Below are 27,040 nucleotides of genomic sequence, written 5' to 3' on the forward strand. Positions count from 1 at the left end.
CCAAAGGTGTCAGGCAAAAACGTTCCTTTTTAACCAGGCCTTTTGTTGATCGGATTTCCATCCTTGTTGTTGTTCAGTCGTTCAGTCGCGTCCGACTCTTCGTGACCCCATGGACCAGAGCACCTTTTATATGCCTGTTGTCTTTGTCCATGGAGTTTTCTTGGCAGGGATACTGGAGTGGCTTGCCAGTTCCTACTCCAGGTGGATCACGTTTGGTCCAAACTCTCCACTATGACCTGTCCATCTTGACCTGTCCATAGCTTCCCTGAGTAATTCAAGCCCCTTCGCCACGACAAGGCAGTGATCCATGAAGGGTTGATCGGATTTCCATCCTATGCCCTTATAAAATGCATTTGTGTGTGTGTGTGTGTGTGTGTGCGTGCGCGCTGTTGGCTTGCTGTTTTATTTTTATTAAGTATTTCAAGGTTTTATATATTGATTTTATTCTGTGAACTGCCCTGAGACTCCCGGGTATAAGACAGTATATAAATTCAAACAACAACAACAACAACAACAACAACAACAACAACAACAACAACAACAACAACAAATGCTTAGGCAATAGCGCGACATCCTTTGTGCGAGACACGCATCAAGGGCTGGGCTGGGGAGGTAGGGGCACTGCCTGCCGATGCCAGGCTGACAAATGGGCGGCAGCAGCCTCCTCGGATGGGTAGCGCGCGTCTCGTGGCGCCCCTGCCTGCGCGCCCCCGGGCGCCTGGCTGCCTGGCTCTTCTTCCCCGGCATCCCTCTCTCTCCCCCCGAACCTTTTCGTCTCGCTGCCAAGCATCACATGACAGCATCCCGGAGCTGCACTGAGCATGGGCAAAAGCATCGGGGCCACAGCGCTCCTTTATGAGAGCGACAAAGCCAGCAGCAGCCGCCGGCCGACGACGAGCCTTTTGTTTTCTGCCCTGCTCCCTCTAGCGCGCACGCAATTTTGCCTGGCTCCTTGTGCAGCAGAAGCTGGCGATTTATCCCCCGTCCAGGTTTATCATCTTCCGCTGCACCATGCCCGTCTTCCTGCCACCAGCAGCCTCGTGAGCATCCCGGTCCCCCCTCTCGCCAGGCCTTCCGTAGCGGTGGAGGCAGGTGCCGTAAGTATGATGGACAACGGGGCCCGGGGGACGGGCGTTTGCATGGATTTGCCTTTGGCGGGTACCGAGGCCGAGAGATGCAGTAGAGAAGCCGGGAGGCGAGGACCCCGAACTCCAGCTGTGCATGCCCCCTTCCCAACCCGGATGACTCCCTTTCTGCTCTTCCAGAGGTTGCGGCAGTTTATCTCTAGTCGGGTTGGGAGCAAGATCTGAGCCAAGGATTGTGCCTGTTTGACTGCTGCGCATTCGTGCACGTACATTGAGCAAATTCGGCTGGGTTGATCAGGGCCTTTACTCTCCCTCCCTCCCTGTGTGTGTGTGTGTGTTTTGCTGGAGACATGAGCTTCAGAGATTTCTGCTGGAGTCTAGAGCTAGGGATTTCTGCAGTCCCCTGCCCCATGGAAAAGCCCACAGTGACAAATAAACCAGGCCAAGACTCCAGAGCCAAAGGCTTCCATGACAGTCAACAGGTGGCTCTCTGATAGGCCTGCCTGCTCTTACTTCTCTGCATGGGCCCTGTCTGTCCAGAGCTGGCATGCGCAGCTCAAAATCACTCGGCGGGCCACTTTGACTTTTTAAAATAAAATGAATGGATGAGGACTGTGCTAGTAACCACAGAAAAATGAGGTTTTGGAAAATTAGGACTCTGTGTTTTCCTTTTCACACCAGGGTGGTGCACCCCCCCCCCCAAGGGGAACAAAATGGTAAAGTTACTTGGTTTATTCTTATTGCGTTTTTGCTGCCAGGGACAGAGGCGCTTGTGGGAGTTTCTGACTCAGGTGCTGAAATAACTTGAGCAGCCTTGGGTAGGCACCTTGAGTTTGGATGAAGGGAGGTCCTGCCTCATGTAATGAAGTGTCTCGGGCTCTGCTGTTTTCAAAAGGGCACTGTGCTGTTTTCATTCATTCTCCTTTCCTTCTCTATTCGTGGCCCATAGCAGCCTGCCTCTGTCCACTGCCACAAGCTTCCCCAAACCTCTCTTTCCGCTTACCATTGTTTCATTTCTGAGCTTCCTTACATGCTCTCCAACTCCCCTATTGCTCGGGACATGTTAAAAAACCATAGTGAAAATGTTTCTGATCATGTGCAGAGTATATTTATCTTGCTCTTGTGTATCCCCTGGAGCTACCCACCACTATCCTCCTGGGATCCATATTATTTCTATTCATAATTCAGCCTTTGCAGTCTCTTTTAAAATCTACATGGAAACATTTTAAAAATCCAAAACTAATTGGTGTGAGTGTTGTCAAGATCACTAACACATATTAGCACCTGAATCCCCTTTGGATGTGGATACTTTTTGGATATGGAGGAACTGTCTGCCATTGCCAGCTTTTTGCTGACCACTGTCTACGGACCGTAAATATATATAAAACCAGAGGCAGGAAACCATTTTTCTGTTGAGGGCCACTTTCCCTTGAGGCTAATCTGTCAGGGGCCACATGCTGAAGGTGGGCAGGGCTGAAGCCAGCAGCAGAGACAGACACAGGAATGGGGAGACACCTGCCTTGTTTGCATTTCAATGTGAACTTCCCAGATTTGCACTTCCCGAACCAATGTTGTGAACTGAAGCAGCTCTCCTGTGAATTTGCTTGGTGCCTAATTTTGCAGTGCGGCTATCCAGCCTAAAACTGCTTACAAACATGTGCATATTAGTGATACCCAAGAGTGCATTATTAATGTGGCAGAAGTTGGTTGCAAAAATGCTTATGCTAGACAAAACTTTTTATATATAATTTCACACACACACACAAAAAATACACAAGAATTTTCATGCAGACATTGAGTTGTACCCAAGGTAGCGCTGTGTTAAAGTCACTTAGCAGTATACTTCTTCCATTGGCAGAATGTAATTGCACAAGGGAAAATGCAATTCCCCTTCTAAAGGTAGCTTCGCAACAGATTGCGCAACTGGAACCAATAACTGTGCAACAAGTTTCCGCTAGGGCAACTGTTGCATGGATGCTTTTGCGCAGCCTTTGAACTCTGTCATCTGCCAGCACATGGGATCTTGTGCTAGTAGAGAACACTGCATACAGACAGTGTTAGACAGTGTTGAATATGCCCCTCCTCTTTTAATTGCAAGGGGGCAATGCAAATTTAAGACCAGAAAAATGAGAAACTGACAACCAAAAGTGAGCGTGTGCACCCCTTTCTCTCCCTCTTTCTTTTAATGCCACCCACTTCACAACCACCATCTGCTTTCAATTTTTCACCCCACCCAACCAACTACCAGCTTGCCAGAGGTCGAAACTGATCACCTGCACCTTGAGCTGTTACAGTTAGGCCAAGGCCCACATGAGACCATAAGGATTCACGTTCCCCACCCCTGTATTAAATACACAATCAGACTGGTGTATCTTATTTTTTCTCTCTGAAAAAGCAGCCTCAAGACCCCCTGGATGGGGCCCTTTATTCTCTGTGCTGTTTTTTTGTGATAAAAGCCACCACTTGGAAGCTGCTATTTGCCTGGAAGGGAAAGTGTTTTTGCACCAACAGAAGCTTCTCTCCTGAAGCACATAGCAAATTTGGGCGGGGTGGGCAAGATATTTCCATGGGGAAAACTGTGTGTGTGTGTGTGTGTGTGTGTGTGTGTGTGTGTAAGGATTAATGCCCTCTCATACTGAGCCATGGTCCTGATTCCAACTGGGGCACAAACATCATGACTGCTTTTTCCTTCTTGTTTTTCTTATTAAAAATTAAAGGTACACGCATGCATTTAGCATATTGCTTAGTCTGACCCTAAAGCTGTTCTGGTGTGCGATGTTCCTTTGACATCTTTGGCTTCTGCAGAGGTGGCCCTGTGAGTCTGTATTCTGGGAGAGGAAAGGACATGCCTGGTTTTCAAAAGGGCAGGCAAAATATTCTAGGTTCCTCTTATACTAGTAAACACTTAGGCGTCGCCACTCTTACATCACCACAGAAGAGGACAAATGAGGATACAGATCTGCATAAAAAACCTGCATTTGCATTGCTAAGATGCAATGGAGATAAAATGCAAATTCAGAAACGATTGCTATAATCTGAAGTACAATGTATTTTGCCCTGGCGGGTGAAGAATGTGGCCAGGTGACCCTGGTTATTTCTGCTCAATCTGCACTGCTTTTGATGGGCAACTTCAAGGTCCTTCCTGCTCTCCCTTCTTAGGATTCTTTCTTTTTAAAGAACACCTGGCCTGGGAAGCCCTTCAAAGAAAGGATGCCTTCTAATAGAGGACCGCCCTCTCTAAAGTAGGACATGTGGCCATCCTTACACATGCACCTGAAATTGTTGTTTAGTTCTTTAGTCATGCCCAACTCTTCGTGACCCCATGGACCAGAGCACGCCAGGCACTCCTGTCTTCCACTGCCTCCCGCAGTTTGGCCAAACTCATGTTAGTTGCTTCGAGAACACTGTCCAACCATCTCATCCTCTGTTGTCCCCTTCTCCTTGTGCCCTCCATCTTTCCCAACACCAGGGTCTTTTCTAGGGAGTCTTCTCTTCTCATGAGGTGGCCAAAGTATTGGAGACTCAGCTTCAGGATCTGTCCTTCCAGTGAGCACTCAGGGCTGATTTCCTTCAGAATGGATAAGTTAGATCTTCTTGCAGTCCACGGGATTCTACCTGAAATTACTGGGAAGTTATTGCTCAAACTCCCAGTCTCTGTTGAAGAGGCTGAGAGCTGATCTCCCAAATTCTCCCAGAAGGCTTAAACTCTCCCACCAGGTCCTGTTGCACAACCTGCCCCATATGTTTCTCTCTGCAGATTACGGAAGAGCTGATTCACACATTCGTGTCTGTCAATGATAGATTGGTGATGATTCACGGCTCCCCGCCTCCTTTGTAAGGTTAGGATTGCCTCTTCCTTCCCACTAGCAGAGAGACCTTTTTGAACTCCCCACTCCCGACCCCCATCTTTCCATCTGTTTCTTTTGCAGCAGCTTGATTGGCAGACGTTAGCAGCTGATGAAATGTTTGATCTCCATTCCCTGAAAAGCATTTCCTGCTGCTTTCCCCATATTATGCTGTTCTTGAAAGGTACAAGAAGAGGCCTCTGGTCAATTGGGGTCCCTAACTGCACCCATGTTGCTGCCTCTCCAATTAGCCACTGTGGCAAAGGAAGGATCAGAAAACCAGCACTGATGGTGATGGGGGAGTGGGGGGGGGACAGGGTCAGGACAAAGGCACTGCAGAGCCCTGGAGATGGGCCTGCCAGGTGGGAACTGGTGAATTGCTTGATTCTAGTTCCTCTCCATTTCTCATTTTTCCAATGTTCAGTTGAATTCTCCACATTTCCACATCATTTTGCAATCTTCCCTTTTAAGGGTTTGTATGAAAGTTCTTCAGCATGTCAGCGCATTTCCAACATGCACCGTTTTTGTATGCAGTTTTGCCTAATAGACAGAATTTTTTGCAGAGAAATTTCTCTTAATATAATGTTCTTTTCCCTGATATATGCATTTTAATGCAAACTTTATATGCATGTCTGTTCATACACCTTGGCTGAAGGCCTGCATTGCAAAATCTGGATAAGCGTGGATTTTGAAGGATGGCTGTGTTTAGGTTTGCGTATTATTTCAGGAAGTGTGAATTAGGTATGTTTGTCTTTGAATGTGAACTGAATTGAATTGCTCCCCCATCCCTATTCCCAGGTTCCCCCAAGCATTGCCAAGTCTCCAGTATCCCAAGACCTGTGATTTATAGAATTAGAATGCATGTTCATAATTATTATATGTTCATTCTTTATATGCACATAAAGAATATTGGAGTTGGGAAGTACCTTAGAAATCATCTTAGTCCAATCCCCAGCTTAGTACATATTCTGCTGTGCTGAATGCAGAAGCCCATGCAAGATGGACAAAAGGCAGGTCTGGGATTCTGGAATCAGCACTCCAGGGCACGGTTAGAGATGCTAGTTCAGAGTTCAGTGCCTAGGGTTCAGGACCATGGACAGCAACCCCGCAGATGAGACAGACAGAACAAGGTGCCTCAGCACTGGCCTGGAGCAACTAAGAGGTCACACAGTACAGTCCAACCATCTGCTTGGCAGATGGGCACCCAGCCTCTGCTGAAATACCTCCAGGAAAGGAGAGTCCACCACCCCCCGGGACTGCCTGTTCCACTGTCAAACAACTCTTACCATTAGGCGGTTTCTCCTCATGTTTATACAAAAGGTACTTCCCTACAATTTCTACTTGTTCATTCTAGTCCTGGCCTCTGGAGCAACAGATAACAAGTCTGCTCCACATCTTGCATGGCGGCCCTTCAGATATTTTTAAGCAGCTATCATTCATGCCTATCTTTAATCTTCCCCAAGCAAAACATACCCACCTCTTTCAACTTTCCCTCATATGACATGATTTCTAGACCTCTCACCACGGTGGTGGTTGCCTTTCTCTGGACATGCTTCAGATTGTCGACAACTTTCTTAAAATGCAGGACGCAGAACTGGATATAGAACTCTAGAAGCAGCCTGGTCAGTGCAGATTAGAGAAGTGCAAGATGGTTGCCATTCAAGGAAACCAGACAGATTTGATGGTGAAGAGGCAGGAGTATGTTCGAGTAGTTGCTCCATTGTGGAAGTGTATTCACCATGTAAAATTCCCTGTCCAGGATTGAGTTTAGGCGAAATTGGTTCTGCTGTCGTGCAGGAGACGTTGTCTGTGCACAGTACTGATTGGCTAGCACTTGTGTCATCAAAAACCCAGCAGTAGCTCTTTTACAGTGTACTTTTGCTGAAGTAGGGGATATCTCAAAGGATAAATGCTGGCTAAGAGACAAAACTACAAATTACAAAGTCCCTGATTGAAGCTATTTATCTTATCTCTTTTTAACCTCTTCTCCCTGTAGCGAAATGTCTCTTTTGGGCCACTGAACCGGCACATCATGGCCCCCATACCTGATTCTTCCTCTTTTTATGCTGACTCAAATATCAGGTTCAAGGCCTTATCCTTCATTGTCCCCTCTGATTGGCCTTCAGTGAAACTATTTTTCCATTTCACTTAATTGTTGTATTTTTAATGTTACTGTATGTACCACATCTGTTTGAACAAAAACACAACAGCAACCATACAAATGGGTGAATCAGACGAGCTTTCTCCCGGCTTTGTCAGTTTTAACCAGATACCCAAGAGGGCAAATAGGCAGCATTTCCTCCAGCCCTGTCAGTTTTGTTAGAAAATTGTGGGGTAATGCAAAAAGGTGGATTTCACATGCACAGCCTGTCACCATCATGGTAGGAACGCATCCAAATCCATTTGCAGGGCAGACTGGGCCAATATCCACGCTAGGCTAGTGAAGGAGTGTCTTCTCTACAAGCTGGAGACATTTGAAAGTGGAAAAAGATTAACTTGTGAACTGTTCTAATGCACATTAACTAAAGCAAGGGAAGATTGCTGAGCAAATGTTTATGAAGTGGCTCTAAAAAGTGCCTGCGAATTTGGCTTTTATGTTTGTTGAGCCATGAACTTATTGTTGTAAGTGCCTCTCTCTCTTAACCTCAGTTGCTCATCAGGCAAACAGGAATATTAATGGCTTTTCTCCAAAGGGAGTTGGTAAGGATTAGAGAGAATTTCAGTGACTGTAAAGCACTTTGCATGATACAAAGTGCCGAAAGGAGGAACGAACGGCTGGCCCTGCCATTAGGCAGTATGAAGGTCAGGAAAGGACAGCAAATGGTTGGTCACTATGCTTACCATTGTGTTTTTACTGCCAGAGAGAAGGGATTTTCTGCCTCTGGTGGCAAAATAGCTTGACTAGCTTTGAGTACTATGCACATTGATTTGGGTGTGAAAGAAAGGGTTAACTGATGTGGTTGTTTATTATATAATAATGAGGGTAATGACAGTGAAGCCACATTAGAGATGGTTGAATCCAACAATTTTGGTTTCACTCAGTTTCTAATTTTTCCTGTCTTAAATTTGATTCTACACATTTGCAGATTATGATCTCTTTAAAGTCCTCATGAAAATTCACCACTGATTTTTTCCCTTATACACAAATGCTGGTATGCAGTTCTGCCTATAATACATGTTTTTCCAAACCCTTTTCCCTAATCTAATGCATTTCCATCTGTTTTTTATTATATGCATTTCTATGCACGCTTGACCCTAGTATTATGCATTTTTTTAACACATTGCTTAGCTGAACATCTGAACTCGGACATGGAAAAGAGGAATGAGAGATGCTGTTGTTTTTGCTGTTGTGCAAATATCAAAGGACGAGTGTTTTTCAGTTGCACCTTGTTTCAGGAGGTGCAAATTAATGAAGTTTGCCTTTAAATGCCAACTGAACTGAATTCGTCCTCCATCCCTAGGCCATGTCCAGCTTGTTTCAGACTCATGATCACTTGTGTGACTGATAAGTTTCTGCAGGCAAATAAGCAAGTAAACAAATAAATAAATCTGGAGTCCAGATGATAGAGCATCAGGATTGAGCAGCCGTGGGACAACATTTTAAAGATGTTGTCATGCTGGATGCTGAGTGCAATAAACCATCGTCCAGGAGCTGAGCAGCGAGAAGAAGGATTGCCTTGGCGATCTCATGCCAAACCCCAAAGAAACATATTCTGTCTGTGTTGACAGGCTGAAAAATAGTGCGCCACAGCCCATGGGAGGAGCTGGCAGTGCCATCAATGGTGCTATGATGATGGAGCCATTATTTGTAGCTTCGGCCACTGTGAATGTCTATGCACCTGAGTATCTTTAAAACAGGTGTGTGTGGGGAACCTCAGACCCGAGGGCCAAATGTGGATCTCTGGGTCTCTCTGTTTGGTCCTCAGGATCTCTGTGTCTCTCTGTTTGGTCCTCAGGACTCTCCACAGATGCCACTTTCCCCCTGCCCCTCTCTCCTGCTTCTGCCAGGTTGGAATGTATCCTTGAACTGTGATCCTGCTTACTGGGAGGGAAGATGGAGATATTGGGTGGTGGTGGTGGGGACTAGAAACCTCCAACTTCGTGTGGTGGGCAATATTAAAACTGCTACCACATTTCCAAAGCTACACATGGTTCGGTATGGTTTCAGATTGGTTGGGGGACTGTGGGTTGAGATTCCTGCATTGCAGGGGGTTGGACTAGATGACCCTCGGGACCCCTTCCAACTCAACAGTTCTATGACTCTGCCATAATAATAATAATCATAATCATAATAATCATAATAATAATAATAATAATAATAATAATAATAATAATAATAATAATAATAATTATTATTATTTGTACCCCGCCCATCTGGCTGGATTTCCCCAGCTACTCTCGGCAGTTTCCAACAAAAATCAAATACATTAAAATACCACACATTAAAAGCTTCCCTAAACAGGGTTGCCTTCAGATGTCTTCTAAAAGTCAGTTAGTTGTTTATTTCCTTGACGTCTGATGGGAGGGCGTTTCACAGAGCAGGCGCCACTATTGAGAAGGCCCCTCTGCCTGGTTCCCTGTAACCTCACTTGAACCGCCAGAAGGCCCTCGGCACTGGACCTCAGTGTCCGGGCAGAACGATGATAGTGGAGATGCTCCTTCAGGTATACAGGACCGAGGCCGTTTAGGGCTTTAAAGGTCAGCACCAACACTTTGAATTGTGCTCAGAAACGTACTAGGAGCCAATGCAGATCTCTCAGGACCGGTGTTATGTGGTCCCGGCGGCCACTCCCAGTCACCAGTCTAGCTGCCGCATTCTGGATTAATTGCAGTTTCTGGGTCACCTTCAAAGGTAGCCCCACGTAGAGCGCATTGCAGTAGTCCAATGCAGTAAGAGACACCCATTGTTTTGCCCACTTTTGGCTCTGGCGCTGCAGGTAGCTCAGGGACAGCCAACGTGGCACTCACCAGAGTCTTCCTGTTTTATTAATATTTATTAAACTTATTAGCTGCTTGTCGCCTGAAGGTCTCCAAGCGACTTACAGGAAAGAAAAATACGCAGGGCATAATATCATGGAGGGGAAAGGAGAGAACCATATAATACATCAATATTTCATATAATGTAACATTCATGGAAAACAAAAGTAGCATACCAGCCATATAAATAATAGCAAGTGACATTAACAATAGTCAAATAATAAAAGGCAATACTCAGACTACTAATTAGCAAACAAACAAAACCTCAGCCAACCCCCCCTCCTCCAAAATCATTCACATCGAACAAACAATTTACCCCCTTTAATCTCCCCACCCAACCTAGAAGTCTGGAGTCAAGGCCAGCTGGTGGGTGGGTCCAGCGTCTTCCAGGAATGATCCAGCATCTCTCTTCTCCCTTCATGGGGGGAGCAGTAGCAAAGCAAAATGGGAAGACTGTCACAAAAGCTTTACCTGCTCTGTAGTTATCCTGGCTCCTGCTCCTCACTTATCGCTGTTGTTTGCTGGATCCCTGACGATGGGCCATGTTGGCAGGGGCTGATGCAAGTTGTGGTCCAACAGCGGGTGGAGGGCCCCAACTTCTGTGGCTGACCTGGGTGGGGAGGGGGCAAGGCTGCGGTGAGATCAGGGCTGCGGGGGGGAGCACTGGCTGTGCCTGGGCAGCCCTGAGCTCACCTCGCCCAGGCAAGTTGCAGGAGGGCGGTGCTGCCCCAACACTCAAGTCGCTGTGGTTACTAACAGTATACTGCTCTTCCGTGACACACAAGATCAGCTGCCTGAGGCAGCCATCTCTCTCTGCCTAATGGCAGGGCTGGCCCTTTCATAGAGCTATACATATGAGAAATCCTTCAATGGCACACTCCTTAGACATTTCCAGCTTGCTTCTGAAAATGTTAAGGATAACCGGCAGAGGACAGCGTAGAGCACAAATCCACACACCTGAAAAGGGCTAGGCATCAAAGCCTCGTTGTTAATGCTGCAAAAATGGTTGTGCACTTGAGACCAAGGTGTGTGTGTGTGTGTGTGTGTGTGTGTGCGTGTGCGTGCATGCATGTGCATGCCAATTTTTATTGCATCAGGAGCTGTTTGGGCTGTATGCATGAGCCACTCCTAGGTGGGCAGCCATGGAAGGATGCTACATCCTGGAAGCAGGAGAGCTCATAGGTTCCCCCTGCCTCGTACTCTGTATTTACTATAGGTTTCAATGTAAACACCAAAAATGTCTTGGATTTCCCCTTTTCAGTTCTCTGGCGGCCAATGAGGAGGCTTCTGCACGGCGCTGACGTCAGCCCCATCGCTCTCAGCCTTTCTCGAGGACAGTGACTTGGTTGCCAGGGCGACGGAAGAACATACTCCCCAGGCCGACTCTCCCGGCTTGACATCGAGGCCGTAACACCGCCTGGATGTCTGTCTCTCAGCTCCCAGGCTGGCTGGTGGCATGGAGAGGAGAGGCCTAGCCCTGTGGAAGGAGTGCCTGTGAACCACAAAGCAAATGGTAAGCAGGATGAGGCTCGCAGGGCAGGTTTGCGGTGGTGTGTGGGGCCGAGCGACTGCTGGACCACGGATGGCAAAGCTGACTTCGCTTGGGAAGGGATGTTCTGCGTGTGTTGGAGGAGAAGAGCAAGGAGTGAAGGCTGCCCGGTTGAATTGCAAAAATAAGAGATGGATTGGAGGTTTGACACCGGGCTCCATACACGCTGTACAGATCCCCCAGAGGATCCTGGGAACTGAAGTTTGTTCACGGTTCTGGGGGTTGTGAACTACGGTTCCCAGGATTCTTTGGGGAAAGAGATGTACTTTATAAGTGTGTAGTGTGTGTACACCCTTGGAAACAAAGGTCAGCTATTAAGTGGAAAAAGGAAATTGGGGGACCAAGTGCAATATTTTATTCATTGTATTTATATCCCACATTTTTCTCCAAAAAGGGATCACATCATGGTTTTGCTTTCGCTTTATTCATTTGAACAGCCACCACCTTAGTTTAATGCTTATTTTTCTTTTATTTTTATTTCAAACCATTTGCAAACCTCTTAAGCACATGTTTGTATGTGTGTTTGTTTGTCTGTGTTTATCTGCAAACCTTACGGTCCCCTCTTGTTAGGTGGTGCTGACTTTCTGGGTGTATAAACGACTGCAGTCATGCCTGAACATTGGAAATGGAGTGAATGGGTGGGACTTGCAATGAAATGCTGCAGTGTAACCCGATCCCTCCATCCCAGGTGTCTGTATGGCCAATCCACACCATGCTGTCAAAGAATTCTTATACCATTTCAGCAGTCATGGCTTTCCCCCAAAGAATTCTGGGAGCTGTAGTTTGTTAAGGGTGCTGGGAATTCTAGCTCTCTGAGAGGTCTCCTAACAACTCTTAGCACCCCTAACCAACTACAGTGGTACCCCGGGTTGCGTACGTAATTGGTTCCAGGTTACAGTTCGTAACCCGAAAATACGCAACCCGAAGAAGCGTGCGAAAAACCCGGAAGTAGCACGTAAGAATTGCCACTCACCACCTGAACACTGGAAATGGGAGGAATGATGATCCTATCTTATATGCCATCAACGTGCTGCTGGCACTTTGAACAGTAATCAGAAGGAGACAGGTCCCTGCCTTAAGGAGCCTACAGTGTAAAGTTCAACAGAAGCAACTTGGGAGAGGAGAGGAACACAGAGTTGAAAGCAAACAGGAGGGAATAAATGCCACTCACTCCATTCATAAAGACACGTCCTCAGGATCATTTAACACGGCTTCATCTTCATGTACAAGGAACGGCAACTTATTATTATTATTTTAGAAAAAGAAAGCTTAAAAGAGTCCTGGGATACTGGGTAAAGCACCAGATGTTGTGGTTCAAAATGTGCCATTGTGAAAACATCATATTAGCAGAGTCCTCACTCTTCCTCATCTTGCACTTTTCTTGACTTTAGGACATCAAAGGTCAGTACTGGACTGATGATGATTCTGATGGAGAAAATGAGTCGGAGGAGTTCTTGTATGGAGTGCAGGTGAGGCTCCCGGTGCTCGTGGAGGGGAAATGTGGGGGGTAGCAGTGAACGGCTGCAGGATTCTGTACAATTTCCTGTGGAGCTTCAGAGCAAGCAACAAGGACGTACAGGCCTCCTCTCATAGGTCCATACTGCTGGGCACTTGCCAATGACCACAATCCCGCAGGCAGCCACATATGATATCTGACCGAGACCCTCAATTTTGCTCATAGAATCATAGAACTGGAGAGTTGGGAGGGTTTCCAGAGCACCATCCAGTCCAACCCCCTGCAATGCAGGAACCCCTGAACAATGGCCATTCAACCTCTGCATAAAAACTTCCAAGGGTCTGCCACCTTCCGAGGGAGTCCGTCCCACTGTCAAACAGCTCCCACTAACCTTTAGTCAGAAACTCATTTCTTGTGATTCAAATGCAATGGTTTGCATCCTGAGAAGCAGAAAGCTCTTCCACCTTCCATGCGGCAGCCAGTGTGGTGTAGTGGTTAAGAGCGGTGGACTCGTAATCTGGTGAACCGGGTTCGCATCACCGCTCCTCCACACGCAGCTGCTGGGTGACCTTGGACTAGTCACACTTCTCTGAAGTCTCTCAGCTCCACTCACCTCACAGAGTGTTTGTTGTGGTGGAGGAAGGGGAAGGAGAATGTTAGCCGCTTTGAGACTCCTTCGGGTAGTGAAAAGCGGCATATCAAATCCAAACTCCTCCTCCTCTTCTTCTTCTTCTTCTTCTTCTTCTTCTTCTTCTTCTTCTTCGAGATGGAGAGCGTATCACCTCTTGAGGTCTTCTCTCCTCCAGGCTAAACCTACCCCCACTCCCTCGACCATTCCTCATCAGGCTTGGTTTCTCAGAGGATTTCATGCTGTCTCTGAATATATATCCCCTGTACTGCTTCGGTGTGTGTTTCTGCAGGGGACCTGTGCGGCGGACCTGTACCGCCACCCGCAGTTGGATGCTGACATTGAGGCCGTGAAGGAACTGTACAGTGAGAATTCTGTGTCTGTCCGGTGAGTTCTGTGGTCCAGGTTGGCACTAACTCAGGGTTTCATCGGGGACCTGATGTCAGGGACTAGGCAGAGGAGGAATGGTGGAGACCGCCTCCCCAGCCTGACCCTTTCAGAGAAGAAGAAGACAGTTCAGAGTTACAACAGGGGGTTGAGGGAGGTCACAGCTCAGAGGAAGATGAGGAGAAAAGTTGGGGAATAATGGGAGAGGAGGAGGAGGAGGCAGAGCCAGAGCAGCTGGCTGACAAGTTATCCCTAGAAAGTATTCCAGACCCTCCATCTCCCAGAACCCAGCAAGCCTTAAAAGTAGGAGAGCAAAAGGGCTGAGAGACAGGTGGCCCAGGTGCTGTTGATGAATGAGGAAGTGGAAGAGACGGTGTGTGTGTGTGGAGATTCACTCGGGACAACACCATTATGCAAGAGGCTGCATTCCCAAACCTCTCTCTGTGAATATTAAATAAAAAGCAGATGGTAAGGACTTTCCTTTGTCTTATCCGTTCCTGGCAACCTGCTGTGGGGGTTGGTTCCTCTGCCGCCTGACACCTGTGTCCAAATCTTTCAGTGGATGCAATAAAAACAAGACACTGGAAATATTACTAGAAACTGGAGAGGTGACCTGAGCCCCTTGGAGATCATCTGTTCTCAATTCGTTTGCATTTGGGTGGGGAAATGCATCCCTAGGGCTGCATCCAGTACTGTCTGTCCACTGTTCCTGTCTTTCCACCAAGTATTCAAAGCCTTCCAGCATGGGACATAGTCAGTTCTCAAGACTCAGGCGTTTCTGAGGACAGGGACAAGGGGTGGCAGGAAAGTGGGAGGGGAGCATATATGCAGATAGGCATTTCCTTCATCAAAAGGGCAACCTCTTCTGCCACGCCAGCTGCAGTTAACCACTGCCTTTGTTGAATTGCACAGAAAACTAACATTTGCCTAACAGGAAAGGATACCATTCTTGCTGTTCAATGGAAATATTTCCGAGTACCCTGATAGGAGAGAAGCGCTGCCTTCTCCATGGACTTATGGTTAACAATGAGAGAGCAATGCAATCTTATTTAAGGGGTTTACCCTGTTCTTTCAAAGACACCTTTACAGTGTCAAAACAAAATAAAAAATAAAAAAATTCCTTCCAGTAGCACCTTAGAGACCAACTAAGTTTGTTCTTGGTATGAGCTTTCGTGTGCATGCACACTTCTTCAGATAGCACTAAGAACAAACTTAGTTGGTCTCTTCTCTTAAGGTGCTACTGGAAGGAATTTTTTTTATTTTTTATTTGTTTTGACTATGGCAGACCAACACGGCTACCTACCTGTAACCCTTTACAGTGTGTGTGTGTGTGTGTGTGTGTATGAGCTGATCACGGCTTGGAGTCTTCCGAAGCAGAAACACCCATTAGCAATAGGATCACATACTCCTAGCAACTGAGAATGGAGTCCAACGACAATAGAGGGACTGTGTAGGTCTTCTGCATACAGGCTGGCGCTTTAGGCTGGACAGTCATGGTGGGAAGAAATATCCCTAGAAGCAAGGGTGCTGAGTACAGTGGGCAGATGCAAAAGAAAACAGGGTTCCTTCACCCTTAAATAGTTTACGGTTGTTGTTTTTTTTCTTTTAAAGAATTTTTTATCTCAATTCTCAGCCAAAAAAGACTCCTGGAGCGGCACTTAAAAAGAGACTTTTAAAAAGGCAGTTCGTTACCTCAGGCACACAGTCTAAAAAGACATGACGTAAAAGGAAAATGAGAGAGAAGAGGACACAAGCACACTCTGGGGTGAAGCAGGTCAAGGACCGGAGGCACAAAAAGTTGCTGGTCTCTCACCGATGGAGTGGTCTTGCCCCTCTCCCCTCCTGTGTTGCAACCAGATGTAATGACTGCAGCCAGGTGATAGATGTGTAGCAGGAGCACAGCAGGTGTGGCTTGCATGCCAAGTGGCACCTGCAGAAATTCCCTCCTCTGCGCAACTATGAAAGGCGCAAGGTCCTTCTGCACAACTATGGACGTTAGGATCTGAGTCCATGAATGGATCTTGATGAGGAAAGAGCTTATGTTTTTTACTCAATTCCAGTCCTGGAGTTGTGGACTTGGGGGTTGGGCTGGAAGTCCCTTCCAGATTCTTTCCAGCCCTATGATTCTTTATTGTAAAGAATCTACCAAACTGGTTTAACCAACAGGAACACAGGAAGGTACCTTATTCTGTGTTAGACTACCCGGTTTAAGCTGAAACCTCCATCTATGCTCAACCTGTATCTTTGTAAACAAATGTAAATACTGCAATAGCTGCCTGACTCTAGTAGACTTCATTCAAAGGGAACCAAACCTAGGTAAACACTGCATCCCCAAGATCCTTGCTGTTCAGGGATTGGGAGTCTGTGTAACACTGAGATGGTTTTTAATAGTCAGGAAAACATGCCAGGGGTCCCACAGAGCCACACGGTGGAATGTAAGGGCAAAAAGCAACAGTGCTTGCATCGGCACCTAGAGTAGCCAGCACAAATTTAACTCCAGGTTCGGATTAAGAAGGGCAGGAAGGCAGAAAGCTCTGCAGATCAACAGAGGGGCAGCTTCTCTGTGTTACTTTCCCTGCTCTTCTCCCTCCTCCTCTTTCTCACGCTGGTCTTTCCCTAATGCTCCTACTTTCCTCCTCAGCGAATATGGGACCATCGACGACGTGGATATTGACCTGCATATAAACATCGGCTTTCTAGATGTAAGTTTCAGGACGCAGTCACATGGGTGGCGGTGGGCAGAAAGGGGCCACACACATGCTTAAATGCACTCCCCACTTTCCAGATATCTGCAGACCCAAAAGCTCGAAAGATTTCCCCCAACTCTGACACCGTCAGGAAGGTTGATTCCTCCTGGATTAGCAACAGGAAATTCTCACACTTCCTTTGCACTTTTTATGGTGCAATGGGTTGGACAGCTAGAGTTCAGAATTGGAGTAGATCCATTGACACCTAGACTGCTGATGCATGTTTTAATCTGTTTTTAGTTTATTGCTGATTCTGTTCTTTTTTTAAAAAAGTGGTTTTTAAAGAGTTGCTTTCACTGTAAATTTTATTGTTTTATCCTCTTTGTAAATCACATTGTTTCTGTTTTAGTTTTACAATCAAGTATCATATAAATTTTATGGGGGGGGGGAGAATAGTCCTGCTGGATCAAGCCATCCTGTTATCACGGCAGCCAACCAGGTGCCTGGGGGAAACCCACAAGCAGGGTTCAAACACAAGAGCAGTTTCCTCCTCCTGGGGTTTCCAGCAACCAGAAGCATGGCTGCCTGCAGCTATGGAGGTCGAGCACAGCCATCAGAACCCATACCTCTGGGAAGCCCACAAAGAAAGGCTTAAAAGCAATGATACTTATACTTTCTCCTTGGCATCTAGTACCCATATAATGCATGAGGCTGGCAGCTATTGATAGCCTTATCCCCTTGTCTAATTCCCAATTAAAGTGATCTAAAACAGCAGCCATCCCTGCAGTGGTGAAGCTACCTGCTCTGGCACCGGGAGTGGCGTACATCTGGGGGATGGGGCTGGCGCACATCCCAGGGGGCGTGGTGTGCTGCCCGTGCAGTGTGTGGCACGCGTTGAGGGGTGTGCGTCCCGGGGTGTGCACAGTGAGCGGCGAGCGGCCCGGGTGTGCGCAGCGAGTGCCGAGCGTCCCAGGGGGTGGCTGCAATTTCACCCACCTGGATGGCACCCAGGCAGACCCCCCCCCCCTGCCCCAACCTTCGTCCACCAGTGTATGCATGTCACAGTGAATGCCATAGATCAGGCATCCCCAAACTTGGCCCTCCAGATGTTTTTGGACTACAACTCCCATCGTCCCTAGCTAACAGGACCAGTGGTCAGGGATGATGGGAGTTGTAGTCCCAAAACATCTGGAGGGCCAGGTTTGGGGATGCCTCCCATCTATGGCCCATAGATCAACTGTGTACCATGTGAAGAACTACTTCTTTGTTCTGTCTGTTCCAAATCTCCAGCAAATAAACTTCACTGGAGAACCCTGAATACTAGGAATAAGGAAAAGGGTGGAAAATCTCTCCCGATCCAGTGCCATCATCCACTGCAGTGTTTTGCTTCCTGGGTAGACTTGTATTTTTCTGATTTCCACTTTGAGCCCTTGGTCCTTCCCCTCTTCTATAGTGACAGCCCTGACTAATGAGGATGCTCTGCTTCTCATTGCAGGAAGAGGTGGCAACAGCCTGGAAGGTCCTTCGGACCGAGCCCATTGTCCTCCGACTGCGGTTCTCTCTTTCCCAGTACCTGGATGGCCCCGGTGAGTATCACGTTTGCCTGTAAGCAAGGAAGGACATCAGAATAGCCCTGCTGGGTCAGTCTAAAGCATCCTTTCTCAACCTTGGGTCCCCAGACATTTTTGGCCTACAACTCCCATCGTCCCTGACCTTTGGACCTACTACCTAGGGATGATGGGAGTTGTAGGCCAGAAACATCTGGGGACCCAAGGTTGAGAAAGGCTGGTCTAAAGCTTCACCTAGTCCAACGTCCTGTCCAACCAGAGGCCCGTGAGATGCCCACAAGCAAAACCTGAGCACAATGCAACCGTCCCACCAGTGATTCCTGGCAACTAGTATTCAGAGACATCCTTTCTCCAGCAGTACTAGCCATTGTGGCCAGTAGCCACTGGTAGCTTTATCCTCCATGAAAGTGTTTAATCTTCTTTTAAAGTCCCCCAAGTTGGTGGCTGTCATTAGCTCTTGTAGGAGCAAATTCCATAGTGTTAACTATGCACCGTACAAAGAAGTACTTGCTTCTCAAGGGAGATGGAAGGATACAGTTTGTACTGCTAGACTCATAAAGCTCACCCGGGCCGGCCCAGCCATAAGATGGGGTGAAGCAGCATTGACATGGAATTCTAGGTGCCGAAATTCCAACGGATCAGAAAGGACAATTTACGTACGCGACCACTGCTGCTCAGATGTTACTAGCCCAGAGATGGAAAGAAGACATAGTCCCTACCAGAGAATAATGGCAGATGAAACTGATGGATTATGCCAAAATGGCAAAAATGACCGGAAGAATCAGAAACCAGGAAGACCAAAAATTTTATAAGGAATGAGGAAAATATATAATTTACCTTAAAAGTCATTGTAAACAATTTAAATTATTAGTAGGATTGGAACGATACTTGTAGTTTAACGTTGAACTATGGTTGTAATGGAGATGTAATAGATTTGGATTAACAGAGAAGATGCAGGAGGAATAAAGTTAACACAAGGACCCACAAAGTGGAGGAGGGAAGTCCAGGGGAATTTATTGAATTCTCTTTTTATTTTGGTTGTTTGACAATTGTTTGTAAATTTCAAAATGTGAAAAACTATTTAAAAAAAGACATTGATTTCTGGTGTGATCTCATGAGGTCTTATCAAAATCACATGAGATCTTGCTGAAATCTCATCGGAACCCGCCACTGCGCAATTTAGGTAATAGGTGCTTCAGTGGTGGCGGTTTGGTGGCAGCAGGATTGGGTGGCATTTCCCATTTCATCTCAAGTGGTGAAACGCAATGCGCCACCCCTGTAGCTCATTTGTTGTGATGGTTTACTATGGCGCCTAGCACTGAAGCTGGTCCAGTCTTTCAGAAGTCTGTCTCTCTAGCTAGACGTTACCTTCGTCCCTTGACTCTTAACTCTTCTTGTTCTTCAGAACCGTCCATTGAAGTTTTCCAGCCATCCAATAAGGAAGGGTTTGGACTGGGCCTACAGCTGAAGAAGTGAGTAAGGACTGTTTAAGCCGAGTTATGAAGTACAAGGTGTTGCTCTAGAGCAAGGGTTGTCTAGTCCAAGTGGCTAGTGGGGAAAGAAGGGAAAGTGGTTGGAACAACAGGCGTGGCTCTCTACCCTTCTACAGTAGGTTATACTGTATGTATATTCATACATAAGTCTTACATAATTCAGAGGGTTCTAGACACAAACACACCTCTCTTCAACCTTATCTGGACTTTAAAAGCAGTATTGTATTGTGTGCTTTGGGGTTCAGTGATGGGGATAAAACACTTCCAAGATCTTTTCTTGGACTCCTTTCTACCTGTCCCATAGATGGGAAGCTGTGAATGAGTAAGTGCTGTGCCACATTGCCATACTTGCCATCTGATTGGCCTGTTCTGGTCTTGACGTGGCACCCACAGGGCATGTTGGGGCTGAAGCAGGCCAGCTGCTTCAGCACCATGGAGAGCTCCTAATGAGCAACTTATTTCAACAAGGATTGGAGATTAAAGGAAGCCTATTGAGCCTCTGTCTCCAGTCCACCTCTCCAGTCCAGCAGAAGGAACTCACAAGGGTCCAAGCTCTGGCTCCAGAGGCCCCAAAATTGTAGGAGCAAGTTCAGTGGGCCTCTGATCTCTAGCTTCAGTCTCAGAGCCAGGAACCTGGTCCAGCTTTTCAGCCTCTGATCTATTTAGCCAATGACTTGGTGTTGTGGTCACTACCAGTTTCTGGGTTCATGATCCTGATTCTGTCAATCACCCTTTCTCTTCCAAATAGGATCCTGGGAATGTTCACATCCCAGCAATGGAAACACCTCAGCAACGACTTCCTCAAGACCCAGCAGGAGAAGCGGCACAGCTGGTTCAAGGCCAGTGGCACCATCAAGAAATTCCGTGCCGGTCTCAGCATCTTCTCACCCATCCCCAAGTATGGCTCCACTTTTCCCACTGTCTCCACCCAAGAGTAGCTTGGGGTCTTTCTTTTTGTTTATTTATTTGTAATCATTTTTATGCTGCACTTCAGCTGAAAAGGGCTCCCACAGCAGCTTACAGATACCAGAGAGAAAACAGTCCCTTCCCTCAGGCTCACAGCTCTTAAGAGACATGACACAAAAGGAAAAGGTATGGGGAAGGAGGAGGAAAAAAGCAAGCTCAGGCACTAATTCTTAGTGGCAGAGCTTTTTTTAGTGAGCAGCAGGAATGGATCTTTTAAAAAAATATGAGCCAAAAGTAGTCTGTTCTTTCAGCAGAGCCAGTGGAGAGGCCCCGAAAGCCCCATCTTTCTCCCTGTCCCACAGCCTGGTGGAATGGCTGCTGCAGATGACAATTGAGGGGCGAGCCTGGTGGACCAGTTCTTTTTTCTTCCTCATAATTCCTTCACTTTGTGATTCTCTCTGAGGGATGAAGAGAGCAAGCAAGCTCTCCAGTTTGGGGTGTAGGTTCATGGAAAGCCCAGCCCAGAAATTAGCCCAGAGAAGGTCCTGAAAAGTTGTGCAACCCTCCTTTCCAAAGTCCAGATGGGAGACCCCCCTCCTTGTCAGCAAAGGCCAGTCCATAAGGGCAAATGGGGCTCTGCCCCACCAGCCTCAATCTGCCCCCACCAGCCTCCACCTGCCTGTCTTCTCACAAGCAACCCAAGGGGGTGGCATTGTCTGTCGGCTTCCTCCTCCTTTGTGTCAGGGCTGCCCTTGTACATCCAGAGTTGGCTCAGCCTATCGTTGGCTCTGGCGCCCCCTCCTGTTGGGCTCCCTGCTTTCTATCCTACCCGTCCCAATGGGTGCCAGTCGCCACTGCTCCTCCGATTGTGAGGGCCGATCTCTCTGTGTCTCCAGGTCTCCCAGCTTCCCTGTCATCCAGGACTCCATGCTGAAGGGCAAACTCAGCGTCCCAGAGCTGCGTGTCAATCGCCTCATGAACCGTTCCATCTCCTGCACCATGAAGAACCCTAAGGTGGAAGTGTTTGGCTACCCTCCCAGCACCCAGGCAGGTGTCGCCCCATTCAACATTCTGGTGGGTTTCCTCTCTGGCCTTGTCCCTTGGGGCTGGCTATGGGTTTTCTCTTGGAGGGCTCTTGATAATGTTTTTGTTATGTACTGAGTTGAACAGGATCCAAAATGCAGCAGTCTGATTGGTCCTAGAACAATAGGATTCAGAATGCAGCAGTCTGATTGGTCCTAGAACAATAGGATCCAGAATGCAGCAGTCTGATTGGTCCACAGGAGCCACCCAATCCAGCTCCAGGTGGAAGTGAATCCGCAACCCGATTGGCATACTGGAGTATCCCGGAATTAGCCAATCACGTGGGGCCCATTGTGTAAATAGTGTATATAAAGCAGACGTTTTGGGGGAACTGCATTCCTCACTACTATGAGCTGGATAAAGAGCATGAAATTCACACTTGACTCCAAGTATATTTCAGTTTTCCTCCTCCTAGTGCTTAGCAGTTGGAGGTGGGATAAATGACGAGGAGAATCACACAGGGGTCACTCCTGCTAAGCCACAATGTTTTGGATTGCTAATGGAAGAATAGAACAGGAGAGTTGGAAAGGACCCCGGGGGCTCATCTACTTCAACCCCCTGCAATGCAGGAATCACAACTAAAGACTCCCTGGCAGATGGCCATCCAACTTCTGTTTAAAAACCTCCAGTCAGGGAGAATCACATATGTAGATTCTTTTCCACATTGAAAAAAAATTGCCTGCACCCAACATTCTTGGTCTGCTATAACAAGAGCCCTTGTGCTAATGGATGGCAGAGTTTAAAGGTTGGGCTGCAAAAGAATCCAGTGCAACAGTTGTGCTGACGATGACTTTAACTTGGTGCTATAATGAACGCAACCCAAAACCCCTGAGCCACAAAGCTCCCTGCAAGTAGAAAATGAGCATCTCAAGGAGCATCTTGGGGTTTGACCTTTTCCCTCGACTTTCTAGCTTTCTTTGTGCAGAGAGGTTGGCATTTTTTTTTTCTTTTTTCTTTTCTTTTCCATGGGAGTAACATTCAAATATGACCTGTCACCTGCCGTTTGAAAGAGAACGATCTGGTAGCTGCTGCACCCACGCGATGCTGCTGAATTTATAGGTTGGCTGCAACCCACAAGGGTATACTTGGATTGCTTTTCATCTATTGCTTGTTGGAGACATTTGGTCTCTGTTGGCAACTGAGTGCAGCAAAGGAAAGTAGGCCCTTTGTTCTAGAGTCCAGGTCCAAAATAGCCCCCCTTCTCTTTATTCTTCCTAAACAAGTGGGCAGTGCCTCTTTTTTCCCCTTGTCCTTACATCTCAGATATGCAAGAGGTAGCCTGCCTTGGGAAAAGCTACAGCGAATGTCATTGGAACAGCAGCTGCTGCCTTGTTATGCAAGAATGGAAAGTCAGTCCATCTTGCCTAGTACTGTCTGTTCTGATTATCAGGGCAATGGCAAAGTCTCATGACATAGTGTGCCGGCTTCTGTGTTCCACAGAACTCTTCATCAGGCTAGATGTTAAAAATGCTGGCGGTATTGGTGGTGGTAGGTGGCCTGGAGGAGAGAGAGAAAAGGCTGCTGGCGTCAAGCCATCCATGTGGATGGAATGTGGGAGGAGGCAGCAGACATTCAGAAGAGGTGCTTTCAGGTGCTTTCTGGCTGAAGTTGCACCACGGCCTCATGGGAAGCAGCAGCACACAATGGCCGAATCCCCATCTCTTCAAATACAACCACTGCAGGACTATAGGAAGCTACCTTAACATTGATTCAGATTATTGGTTCAATTAACTCAGTATTGTCTACACTGACTGGCAGCAGCTCTCCAGAGTTTCAGACCAAGGTTTTCTCACAGCCCTACCTTGAGATATTGGGGGTTGAATCTGAGACCTTCTTCATGCAAAGCAGATGCTCTTCTAGGGCTGTGCACCCCCTCCCAAAAAATTCAATCCGATCCAGGGCCCAATCCAGCCCCAATACAACCTGGGCAAAGCTGGAGCTGACCTGACCTGACTCTGAACCGGGCCGTGCCTCAGTGTCAAATTAGGGTTTAGCCTTTGGACTGAATCTTCTGCTCACCAGCTGATGACTGCAGCATTTGGTTTTGCTGGCTGTTGCTTTGCCAGAGAATTCCCTGTGGGGGATGTGCTGCAAAGGCTGCCTGCCTCTCCTCCTTCCCGCCTGCTGCCCAACCATCCTGCCTTTTGACAGCCCTGGGTCACTCCATGGTTGGTTGGGCAGCAGGCGGGAAGGAGGAGAGGCAGGCAGCCTCAAGCATATCTGGGGACATCTCAACCCAATCTGGCTAAAGCCCAGATCAGCCCAAATTGGGCTGATTCGTTTTGGGATCTGGGCTGTAGCCAGATCCAGTCCACAGCCCTAAGCTCTACCACTGGTCCTTAACCGTTCTGCCTGCACCTATAGGTGACATGCACATGTTTCTTTGCTAGGCTCAGAAAAGGAACAAAGAGAAGCTAAGCTGGTCCTTATGTAAACAGATGCAGAGATTAAAGTTGTGCTATCATAAAAAAATAAAAGCTGAATAGAAGCCAAATTGGGTAGCTATACCTAATAGTTGGAGTTAGCATTCCCAAAAACAATATTCTGAACGTGATTTGAAAAAAACAACACACACCAAATTTAGCCATAAAAAAGCAGAATCCTAAATTGGATGAAGTTGATCTGACACCTCTTGAAGATGGGATTTTATACTCTGGATGTTGGTGCAGCTAGGTTACTTTAGACCAGTGTTTCCCAAACTTGGGTCTCCAGCTGTTTTTGGACTGCAGTTCCCACCATCCCTGACCATTGGTCCTTCTAGCTAGGGATGATGGGAGTTGTAGTCCAAAAACAGCTGGAGACCCAAGTTTGGGAAGCACTGCTTTAGATCAAGGACTAAGAACTGGCGACCCTCAAGATGTTGCTGGGCTGCAACTCCCATCATCCCTGATCTTGGCCGTGCTGTCTGGGGCTGGTAAGAACTGGAGTGCAACATGTGTAGAGCCACAGGCTTTTCTAAGCTGGAGAGGGTACACCCGCACCTCTCAGAGGTTTGGCATTCGATTGCATCACCAGCTGAGCTTGCCAACATCTCTGGAACCCATGTTTAGAGTGCTCCTCACGACAAGTTGCAGGTTGGCTTTGAGATTCAGTTCTGTAGCCTGGCTGTTGCTTGTGAGTTTTCTCCGCCTCAACTCCCTTGCAGTAACAGGCTCCTTTCTTCAAGATCCTGTAGAAAGAATCGGCAAGCTTCCGTGGTCCCAGCAAGTTTGCAAGTGCCCAGATGTTGGGCTCCCAACTCCCATCCACCCAAGCCAGAATGGCAAGTAGCCTGAGATTTGTAGCTCAGCAATACCTGAAGAGCCACAGGTTCCCTATCTCTGACCTAGAGAGACTGCTGTCTCTTCTCATATGCCAAGGTCCCAACCGGAACATGAATTCCAGAGGGTCTGGCTTAGAGACACCCTTCTAGAATATCTTTACATGTAATTGGTGGCCGGCAGATACGTGCTTGAAGAAAGTTAATGTGTCCTATCGGTGATGAATGAACGGGTGCAGAGTAATGTGGCCGGGCTCTTTCCTTGTCTGCTCACTTTGCAGGTTGGTGGCCACTGCAAAAACATCCCTACCTTGGAGTATGGCTTCCTCGTGCAGGTATGTAACCCTTGTTCTGTGTGTTCCGATTCAGCACATCTGAGAGCCGAAGTGGTTCCATGGATCTGCGGTGGCTCCTGTCACTTTGAAGGTCTGGAGAAGGGAGTTTGATGAAGCACAGACACACATTGGGGAATCTTTTCCTTTGGGCAGGGTTCTGAAGAGGCTTATTTGAGATAAAGGCCACCATACACTTAAAGCAGTATCATACCGTTTTAAATAGTCATGGCTTCCCTCAAAGAATACTGGGAGCTGCAGTTTGTTGAAGGAGCTGAGAACTGTTAGGAGAGCAACCCCTATTCAATTCCCTGGGACGAGGCATTGATTGTTAAACTGATCTGGGAATTGTGAAGCAACCATTGCAAAGTGCACCACGGCTGTCATTATCATCTTTATTTGACAACATTAGTGCAGACAGCAAAACTAAGGAACTTCTTATCCTTCCGCTAACGGCCACATGGGTTTGAATTGCTCAAAGATGGAAAACCTTAGACACTTTGGGACTTTCGTTATGGTATCAGATGTATGGAACCTGGCCAATTCTGAAAGGAAAAAAAAAGGATACATAATTTGTGAGTTATACGAGGCCAAGAGTGGCCACAGGCTTTTTATGCAACTTGGTGGGTATTAATGGTGCCACTTTGCAGCGCCAGATTTCCGCAGTATCTATGGAAATCTGGAACTGTGTTCTGACTTCAGATATAGTTATAGATAGGTTTACAGAGATATTTCCCCCCTTTCCTCCACCTCACATATATCACTTACGATTTTGTTCTTGTATTCTTCTTAATGTGGAATATGTCTCGTGAGAGTTAACATTACCTCCTTGGAGTATTGTTACATTTCCGCGTTTCTTTTATGTTTGCATTTATGTAATAAAAATGCAATAGCATATGCTGCTGAGCCATGGCTCTTCGCCAAGAGAGACCTGGGGGGGCTGTAGTTGGCCCAAGGCCTGAGGTCTCCCACCCTTCCCTTAATCACAGCTCCATCAATGGTCCATGTAGCTGAGTCTTGTTTAATTTGACTGGCAGTGGGGCTTGGGCAGCAATCTTTGCCAAGTCTGTTACATGAGACCCAGTGGACGCTGGTCCATTAGGCAAATGGGGCACTGCTCCACCAGCCTCGGTGGTCCTGGCTGCAGCTTCCTCCTTAGTTCCAGTGTTGCCCCTTGTAGAACTCAGCGGGAAGTAGGATGGGGACAAAACTAAAACAATTCAACTCTGCCTGCTATTGGCCACAGCGCCACATGCCATTGAAATCTGGCTGCATTGATTGGTGGCCTCGTTTTCTGCCCCACCAACCCCAATGGGCATCAGCCACCATTGCAGAGATCCTTAAAGGGGAGTTATGGGAGACTGTATCTTTCTGGGACTTTCTGCAGGCAAAGGGGCGGCCCATCCCACTTTGCTGCCTAAGGCGAAGTGAGAAGATGCTGCCCCCCTTATCCCCCACTGATTGGGGCCTCAAGCCAGAGGCTGCTTCTGATGAAGAAGAGAAGAAAAGTTTGGATTTGATATCCTGCTATATCACTACCTGAAGGAGTCTCAAAGCGGCTAACATTCTCCTTCCCCGTCCTCCCCCACAACAAACACTTCTGTGAAGTGTGTGAGGCTGAGAGACTTCAAAGAAGTGTGACTAGCCCATGGTCACCCAGCAGCTGCATGTGGAGGAACGGACATGTGAACCCTGTTCACCAGATTACGAGTCTACCGCTCTTAACCACTACACCAGAGGCCCCCAAACTAAGGCCCGGGGGCCTGATGCGGCCCAATCGCCTTC

The 27,040-nt window shown here is 47.4% G+C and overlaps 1 protein-coding gene across 6 annotated transcripts in view; it reads left to right on the top strand.

Moving 5' to 3' along the window:
- The first annotated feature begins 994 nt into the window (after window positions 1–994).
- The window catches only part of PARP6 (poly(ADP-ribose) polymerase family member 6), a 46,852-nt gene continuing 20,806 nt past the window's right edge, over window positions 995–27,040 (top strand). For 2 of the 6 annotated variants that reach the window (XR_004427776.1, XR_004427777.1), the window contains exons 1-10: window positions 995–1,097; window positions 11,169–11,420; window positions 12,848–12,925; window positions 13,833–13,927; window positions 16,569–16,629; window positions 18,110–18,200; window positions 19,588–19,654; window positions 20,424–20,573; window positions 21,478–21,655; window positions 25,205–25,258. Coding sequence is in view for 4 of the 6 variants with exons in the window: in XM_033167618.1 (XP_033023509.1) it covers window positions 11,418–11,420; window positions 12,848–12,925; window positions 13,833–13,927; window positions 16,569–16,629; window positions 18,110–18,200; window positions 19,588–19,654; window positions 20,424–20,573; window positions 21,478–21,655; window positions 25,205–25,258 (777 nt within the window). In the remaining 2 variants the exon portion in view is untranslated. The remainder of the gene's footprint in view (window positions 1,098–11,168; window positions 11,421–12,847; window positions 12,926–13,832; window positions 13,928–16,568; window positions 16,630–18,109; window positions 18,201–19,587; window positions 19,655–20,423; window positions 20,574–21,477; window positions 21,656–25,204; window positions 25,259–27,040) is intronic. The other 4 variants (XM_033167621.1, XM_033167622.1, XM_033167618.1 and 1 more) reach the window with 2 other exon arrangements.

The sequence above is a fragment of the Lacerta agilis genome, chromosome 13 (genome assembly GCF_009819535.1).
Source record: "Lacerta agilis isolate rLacAgi1 chromosome 13, rLacAgi1.pri, whole genome shotgun sequence".
NCBI classification, from domain to species: Eukaryota; Metazoa; Chordata; class Lepidosauria; order Squamata; family Lacertidae; genus Lacerta; species Lacerta agilis.